General features: G+C 38.3%; 1 protein-coding gene across 1 annotated transcript; it reads left to right on the top strand.

Annotated features, from left to right (window-relative positions):
* Positions 1-1,363: 1,363 nt before the first annotated feature.
* Positions 1,364-8,921, top strand: LOC117560382 (troponin I, fast skeletal muscle-like). Its single transcript, XM_034237248.1, has 6 exons — positions 1,364-1,478; positions 1,569-1,605; positions 4,383-4,511; positions 5,079-5,168; positions 8,353-8,529; positions 8,735-8,921. Exons 1-6 carry the CDS (start codon positions 1,471-1,473, stop codon positions 8,819-8,821), a joined length of 528 nt encoding a protein of 175 aa, XP_034093139.1. The 5' UTR covers positions 1,364-1,470; the 3' UTR covers positions 8,822-8,921.
* Positions 8,922-9,453: the final 532 nt, after the last annotated feature.

The raw sequence follows: 9,453 nt of genomic DNA, 5'->3' as shown, positions 1-9,453 counted from the left end.
ACAGCCCGAAACAAATCTACCAGCCGCCCTCTGTATATATAACATGTATTAAGCAAATATAATTATTCAATATAGGCCTACTTGGTCCAAAAGTAAAACATACTAATTATGCAGAATGGCTTATTTCAGAATAATTTATGTGACATTATTGGTTTGTAATTATGAATGATCAATATCATATATAGACTTTTTTGTTTACTGTTATTTTTAAACTAACGTTTTTTTCATGTACAAATCTAAAATTAGAAAACCAGATGATTTATGATAAAGCTGGAAGAAAATGTGTGTGTGTGTGTCCTATAATCTCCCCCTACCAGTGTGTTTGAGCAGCTGAGTAAAATGGGAACCTGTAACAGTCATAAATCCTCCCAGTTTAGAGCTGACAGCTGCTGGGAGGCTTTTTCTGGTCCACCACCAGCCTCACATCCGTCCCAAACACAGTTAGTTGTTATTTAGTTTTGATGTTAAAGAATTAAACCCAGATTCACCCCCACTGCAGACTGTTTAGTTGGGATTAGTCTAGAAAAAGTTTATCAAATGCACAGTTTTGATGCTTTGAGCACCATACATACAATTTAATTGATATGTATTACATTTGAGCAAATCATGACTTTAATTAACCTCAAATAAATAGTCAGATATGCAAATGGTTTACATTTGTAAACAAGAGTTACTAGAGCTAAATGTACTGAATGGATTTTTATTACTGTGTGTGCAGGAGTACATCTGACACACAGACAGATTAAAGGAGCAGTCAGCTGTTACAGACTACAGCTGAGCTGACTCAGAGGAAACCAAGGACATCAGAGAAATGCCTTTAGTTTAGCAAACTGAGCATTCATTGTCTCTGTAGAAGATCATGTGTTTATATTATTTTCAAATATCACAGGCATGTTCTTTATACTTTGTCTCCTGATAGATCAATTACTTACAGTCCTCTGTCTGACTTCGTTCTGAATGCATTTCGACTACTTTTTTTTTTAAACAAAAGGAAATAGTGCATTTGTTGAGGACTATTTTTTGCGGTGGATTAATACACAATGTTGTTACTGCAGTGAGCATTTGTGGCAGCAGGAAGGTGTATTTGGGAATCAGTCAAAATAAACTTCAGTGTGGTAATAAAGGAACATCTGGTCACCCTGGTTGGTAGGTCTTTGTGTGAGATGCATCCTTTAACCCAGAGAAGTTAAAATAAACATAACTCTTAAAAACGTAACTAAACATTTGAAGAGTCCCCACATGATCCCTCTAAAGATGCTTCCAGAAGGAAATTCCTGAAGCATTTGTTTTAGGCTCAGCTGCCACCATCGACCTCTCTGTCTGGCATTTAACAAACTTCTGAAGACAACTGCTACTGGTCCCAAACAGACACACTGAACCAACATCTATAAAGAGACCAGGCTGCTGAGGTATTTTCATTTACCTCTCTTTTCTTCTCCCGGCAACAGACAGGAATTAACTGCTGGCAGGATGGCAGAGTAAGTCCTGATCTATACTTTATGAATCTACAAAACTCACAGAATCACTGGTAATCATATTTGTTCTTCTGTCTTACTGTTTCTCTGAAGGAAAAAGGTATCAACGAGTCGGAAGAATCAGATCAAGGTAAAGTCGGATCAAGCTTTTGTTCTTTGTTTTCCAAATATTGTGAGGCAGTGTTTACAAATTGTAGGGATTGAACTGAAACACTATCACCATCATAAATACAATTTCAAATTAATCTACTGTAATTTGCAGTTTAATCAAGTGTTTTTATTTAGAAGGTTTCCTGTTTATTTTTGTACTAACTCTACCTTTTCTCAAAAAATATGAACAATTGACTGGGATGGCCTCCTTGGAGTTTTCTGATCTCAACCAAACTCCACCACTTTCTATTTTTAAACTCCATGACCTTTCCTCTTGTGTCACTCTCAGGATAACTAGTGACAATAGAGGAATCTAATCAGCAAACATTTTGATAATACATTCATAATTTATGTCATGTGTAACACAAAGTTGGCAAACATTTACTTGTTCCAGCTTGCCCTATACAATTATTTGCTGCTTTTCTCTGTTTTGCATGATTTTAAAGTTAAAATGTATATTAGATTTTGGACATTTCAACACACTATTATTGATAGGTTTTCATATTTTCTGATATTTTACTAAACAATTACATTACATTACATGTCACTTGTTAGACGCTTTTATCCAAAGCAACTTACATACTCAATACTGTGGGCAATCCCCACAGGAGCAATTTGGGGTGAAGTGTCTTGCCCAGGGACACGCTGACACAACGACATGCTGACTGCAGTGGGGTTTGAACCTGTGCTCCCCTGATCCGAACATCAATGCACAACCCACTGCGCCACACGCCTCCCTAATTCATGAACTATCAATTGATAAAAAAAAAGTGTAGAAGAAACAATAATCCTCAGATTAATTAAGATGACTGAGCATTATTGATACTTCAAATATCAGTTTTTTCATTATCATATATTTGTATTATTTCTTCTTTGTTTGACCAATATGTGAGTGAAGAAATGTAGAATAATTGTAACATCAATCTAACACAGTAACAACATTTAGATTAATAACACATGAGAAAGGTGGAAAAACATATATTCATGATTTTTAAAATGCACTTTTCCAAGACTTAACACAAACTTAACTTTAGAAAGTGCACCAGAATAAATAAAGTATTATTGACAGTCTGAAACATTGTTAGGGGGGTTTAACCTATTGAAGTGTAATGAACATTTCAGCCTCTGTTACCAGCACTAGAGGCTTTAATCCAGTTTATATCCATTATAGGGGTGTAACGGTTCACAGAAGTCACGGTTCGGTTCGTACCTCGGTTTGGAGGTCACGGTTCGGTACAACAAGAAAAAGCAAAAAAAAGTCCCAAATGCATTATTTCACACACAGTGACGTCACGAGCTACCCACAATGCAACGCGCGCCATATATATATAAATACGCCATTTTCCTGGAGGTGCTAATATCCTGGAGGTGCTAATATAAACAGATAGCTAACGTAGCCAGGCAGAGCGCACTAGGTTTTTTTTTTCTGAATTAACGACCGAAGAAATCGTTGCATGTCTTCGGATTACATCTCTGGACTTGAAGGGTGTGCTCTAGGTCGTTACCAGCGTAAACTAGAGCTGTGTGGGTTGTCCGATTGCCCTTACAGACTCTCGAAAGTGGCCTTCGGTCGATTTTGGCAGCATCTACGTCTATCTTCTGGAAACACCAGGTGAATACCCCACTTGTCACAATAATATTATCATGCCAATGCATATATGTGGTATTTTAGAGTTGACTATATTGATTAAGGCAATAGACTATGATATTCTGGTTGCACCTTGCGTGAAATGGCGGATACCGGAAGTACGTTGTCGCCCTCGGCCCAAAACCCGTATGTGTGTGTGAAAGAATAATTCCAGGTTTGTTGTTATTTGTGTTTGAACAGTAGTGCAAGTTTCAGTTTAAAAATAAAGAACTCTTTTTTGAATAATTAACTGTATTAAACAGTTAAAAACAAACCATACACAGTACACTCAGATGGCCATATTATCTATAATGGCTGATGTCAAACAAAAAGGTTTCATCAAGCTGTAAAACTAAAAAGAATGTCTTGAAAATATGACATCATAAATAATAAGAAAGTGTTTCAAGAGCGCAAAGTCGTTGAAAAACATATGCCAAAAGCTTCCGTTATTTATTTTGGTCTCACGGCGGGGATCAGCTGTTGAACTGCTGTTGTCTTTTGCCGGGCTCCGGTAATTGGCAAATCTGGGTGATGCCTTCTGATATGATTTAGCATGTTTGGCGTGTGTTACCATACAGGTATGCGGTATGCACCACTGTAGAACAACGGCGACACACCGTCCTCGTCCGATCCACCACTCGTACACTCTATCGTTATTGTAGTCCACAGGGAACCCGAAATGTTCCCACACAGCTGATTTAAAAGAAGCAGGTGGGTTCAAGCTCCTGTGTGTTATCTGAAATCGCCATACTAACTTTTCTTCTTCTTGTATTTTGTTCGTTTTGTTGTTGTGTTTCTTCTTGTTCTTCATTTGTTGTTTAAGGGCGGCTGGCAAACAGCTTTTAGGCGCAATACCGCCCCCTGGATTATATATAGTGTAGTGGATACTGCCCTGAATGACACTTTTTTCCCACTCATAAAAAAAGGCGTATTCGTCGTGTGACTGCGTGTGCCGAACCGTGACGGTACGGGACGAATACGGATACCGTTACACCCCTAATCCATTATGTGGCCAACAAATGTGTATTGTGTATTAAGTCAGTTAGAAAGCAGCTTATTATCCTATAATAAACACTGGATTGAGAGTTCCGGTCATCATGGTCATCCTCTCCTCCTCCTCTTCCTCTCAGAGCTTGATGCTCCAGATCAGTCAGACAATTCTGGAGGAGGAGGCGCGGGAGGCCAAGCGAGAGAAGATAAGACACATGGAGGAGAACTGTCCCTCCGTCTCCATCCCAGGAACCATGCCGGATCTCCAGGTAAAACTCAACATCACCTTTATGTTGAGTGGAGGCCCAGAAGAAACACAACAGACACGGGAGATGTTAGTCTTATCAGCTTTAAAAGGCCGGTTGATACTGCAGAGCCAAATGGGTTGGCACTTAGCACTTGAACACACATTAGGTTTTTATAAATACACTTTTTTGTAGCATTCAACAACAATTCCCATGTCTTTTAGTGCCGTTAGGGAAACAAAAATCCCATGGGAACTCCCACTGTTAAACCTTTTTTTTTAGAAACATACTCTACTATAATCCACTGGAGACATTTTTCACTTTTCCCAACACTTCTAATTTAAATATGTGAGAATCTCTATGGTCTCTCTTTACATTGTTCTTTTACTGTCCAGCTATTTTTGCCAGGAGAACATACATTTAGTAACTTGTCCAATATTCGCTATTAAGTATTACAGTGTAATAGCATTATATGTACCCAATAACATCTCTATACTACCTCATAGGTCTATATCATGCCTTTTTTTTCCTCAACCCTATTTTCTCTCTTTCTTGCTCTTTCTTTTTTTTCCTTTCTATTACAACAATCAGGAGCTCTGTCGGAAAATTCACAAGCAGATTGATTTGTTGGACGAGGAGCGATACGACATGGAGAACAAAGTGAATAAGGCCGACAAGGAGGTAGGTCGTTTTTTAACAAATGTTATTTTTTATTTAAAGTAGCTTCATTTCAAGAACCAATATCAGCTACACCATATTTTAAGTACCAGGGCTGATCATTTGAACCATATGTCAGGAGGCCACAATTGTTCACTCATCCCCAAATTCTAGATTTTTTAGATTTGTTCTTTTTTTCCACTCGGGTCATTCTCCACGGGAACCAGGGGCACCGCCAGGGATTTTGGGCCCCATGAAAATATATCATATGTTGCCCCACCACCAGGCCCAGGCCACGCCAACCAAGCACAATTGATGTAACCACACCTCCAGAACCCAACCGACTCATTTATGCTTTAAATAACTCTACCTATACAGGCTTGCATCTATCTTGTAGTCCAATACTAACTGCACAATATTTACTGACACTGAGCGGTGAACATACAGCGGTGCAAACGTGCAACATTCTTCTGCAGTAGAATTCACTATTTGATATAACACTAACATTCCTGACAATAGACCTCAATAGTCATCTTTTATGGTGTACATGACTTTTTAATAAAAATTTTGAATGGAACATTCAAAAATCTAAATAAATATAACTTAAATATAGATGACCTCTTAAATTAAAAAACAGTTATTACGAGCCCTGGCTCAGCCTTACTCACCAAGAGCCATGCAGCGCCTAGCCTTCTTACAGGCAAAGTCACTGATCAAGTCCTTGAAGTCCAGCGTTCTAGCTAACTGGCTTTCAATGAACAGCATGGCAAGACTGCAAAGCCTTATGGGGGGACAGGGCTGCTGAGCCTAAAGATGGATCTGTTGGTCCTGGCACCAGGGGGAGGGACAACTGATTTAGTATGAATAGCTGCTAAAAATGTACCTGCATTTATTAAATGTCAGCTAAAAGAGGAGTGAAATGAAAAACCTCAGCATTTTCTGTGAAGATATTAACAGTAGGCTACTTAATGTCAGCAAAAAATTACAATTATTATTTACAATGGACTACGCTTAGCTAACAGACTAATTTCCACCACTCATGGACCACACCCACCTTTTCTTTTGAAAAACTGGGTGACATACTGTCGCCCTTTAGTCCCTCTCTCTTGTCTTTCTCTCCTTTCTTTTCTTTCTTGAAAGCCTGACTTTGTTAGTGGTTGAGACATGGCACACACTAGCATCCCTCCTCACATGCTCTCACTCTGCTGCTAGAAAGTGCGGTGCCGCCCTATGGGTGCCGCACAGCGTTTGGAGGCAGGACCAAACCATTACATGTAAATAGAGGGGGGTGTACAGAGGCTTTGGATAATTAACTTTTGGAAGAAAATAAGTTAAATGAATTGTAAGTTTAGTGAGTACATTATCAATATGATGTTATATTAATGTTAATTATTGATGATTGATGAAAGGTTACTTACATTTTTTTTCTTAATGTTCTAAAATTATTTGGGGCCCCTGTCAGTCACGGGCCCTTAGAATCATCCTAACTTTTTACCCCCTTACGGCGCCCCTGACGGGAACATTGCAAAAAACAAAGATTAAATGGGCCCTAGCCTGTTTAGCCCCACGGACCCGCCGAAGGGGCCGAAACCACAACATCTGCAAGCAACAGTGTCTGAGGGCTTCTTAAGATTGAATAAACTATGAATGTTTCATATCCATGTAACGGGAAGAAACTCAGCTAACTGATGATATGAACCATTTTTAGCATAAGAAAACACAAGACTAACACTGAGCCTCTGAATTAGCCCTGAGCGAAAAAATGCTAACGCCGTTAGCACAGAACTCACGGTATAAAACCCATATTACTTATCGTAAATGCACATCCAACCCATCGATTAGCATCGTGAGATTACACAGATTCGATAGGTATCTGTATCATCACTCCATGATCAAAACTCGCAACATGAGAAACAAAAACAGACATCACAACACATGGTATTAGGTAGCCAACACGGCAATATGTCTTACCTTGGTCGTTGTCTGATAAAAAGTTGTCTTCAATGGCATTACACCGATAAAAACGCTGCTGAAGGTTAATCCATAGGTTAATCCAATGTGTCTGTGTCCCTTTGAAATGATTTCTGATAATCCATCAACAATAAACCGTTTTAAGTTTTCAGATTTCAGATTTCAGAGCGCATAGCTCTCATTTTGCAATGGTAACGTTGATGTGTATGTGGAAATTCCCCTTCGATTCTATTGGCTCTAACGGTTCAAAAGAGATGTCAATCATCAAAATCGACCAATGGGTTCCAGAGAAACGGCAAATACGCCCATTTCCACCCAAATGCCCTCAGAGGTGGAGTTTATTTTTGCTAAACCTCTCTAAAAAGGTCAAATGTCACTTGTTTTGCATCAATCTTGATACAGGGTACTTATTATATGTTGTACTTTGGATTCCTAAAGCTTTTAGTCTACCTTACCATCATCCAAGGGTAGTTTTCACTATAAGTAAAAAAGAATTTTTGGACGGACAATATAATTTACATTTTTTTACTATGTTCAATCTGAATTTTCATTAAAAATAAAAAACATATTGATTCTGACTTTTCTATATCCAACTCACAGGTTTATCATTACTTTGAGAAAAAAGATTATTAATTTTCCCCTTTTAAAGTTATGGTCATTTGTTCTGGAAATGTCATTTTCGAGCCTGAGACCTGAAAAACAGGCTTGGGGTTTAACAGGCTAGTATGCAAATGCTCAGGTTCATATTTGTATTTTGTGCCTGTTTACATGATTTAATATAATTTAATCTAAATTAATCATGTGCTGCAGCACCTCTTTTCACCCTCTGTCTGAAACCAGAGCCCAGTCTGCTCTGATTGGTTAGCTGGCCAGATCTGTTGTGATTCAACACTCACGTACAATGTGTTGGAGAGCTGGCCAATAGAAACATGAGTGTCACATATGATGTCTCTATGTTAGGTTGTAAACAAGGAACTACAATCGAGGTGTTTCAGGCAGGTTAGGAAAGAAACTCCCTCTGGAGGGAACTTTTGGAGCCTTTGCAGACCATTTACATGTTCAAAAACCTATAACACGATACAGGAAAGGGAACACCCCAAAAAGCATAATAGGGCCACTTTAAGGCTTGTCTTGTAATCACATTTATATTCAAGAGCACCCACACCAACCATTTTCCATTGAAACAGATTGCAGATCTTTAATTATAGACACACTTACAGATGGTCTTCTTTGTCAGATCGACGACCTGAGGATGAAGGTTCAGGATCTGAAGGGGAAGTTTAAGAAGCCGGCCCTGAAGAGGGTGCGGATGTCGGCCGATGACATGCTGGCCGCTCTGCTAGGCTCCAAACACAAAGTGTCCTTGGACCTGAGAGCCAACCTGAAGCAGGTCAAGAAGGAGGTGAAAGAGGAGGTGGGTGCTTCAGATTTTGTATTAAACACTAAAGGAAAACTCAGAGGATTACATTTTCATAGTACAGTAGTTCTTAGGTTCCATCTCTAAAATCAAACTGTGGCATAAATATACAACAACAAACAAAGAAAGAAAAAAATACATTAAAAGGGTTTTGAATAATTTATTCCAAGGGATTTTAATCTCTATTTCTCTTACTTTGCAGGAGAAGGAAACAGGAGATTGGAGGAAGAACATCGAAGACAAGGCCGGGATGGGCGGCAGGAAGAAAATGTTCGAAGGAGAGGTTTAAACCCTATGTGTTGTTTTTCTGTCGACAAGGGTTTTTAATTTCTGTATATTATGTTGTGACAATGTGTATAAAATATAGAATAAATAAATAATGTAATGCTTTGTGTTTCATGGCAATAATTTGATATATCATGAAAGAAAAATAGGTTGCTACAGAACAAATATTGTAAATGCTAAAATCAAGATTAACGCATTTCATAGGCTCTGGCAACATTGACTCAATGAAAGTCATGCAATTACTGTAAGTGTACAAATAATAGAGTTTTTGGTTTTATACTGATTTTAAAAAGGCTATAAAAGCTTATTATTACTATTACTTTGCTTAATAGAAAAGAGAAACAAATATTTGTGTGCAAACCTCAACATAAGTCCTGCTCTAATTTGTATTGACGTGTTTTGGACATGGAATTAAAAGATATACGTTTTTAAACTTAGACAATATCTGTAAAATACACTAAAAATGTGTCTGATTGTGCAAGGATAGATTGCCCCATAGAGCACTAACCATGTCGTTTTTAAACGTGTTCAGTATAGTCATTCCAATACAATTTACCACATTTTTAAATTACGCCCTTGGAATTTAAACAGTTATGTAGTCATCAACCTTATCGGAGCTACATGAAACATTGATAC

The sequence above is a fragment of the Gymnodraco acuticeps genome, unplaced genomic scaffold, assembly GCF_902827175.1.
Source record: "Gymnodraco acuticeps unplaced genomic scaffold, fGymAcu1.1, whole genome shotgun sequence".
In the NCBI taxonomy this organism is placed as follows: Eukaryota; Metazoa; Chordata; class Actinopteri; order Perciformes; family Bathydraconidae; genus Gymnodraco; species Gymnodraco acuticeps.
This window is presented reverse-complemented; position numbering and strand designations above follow the sequence as displayed.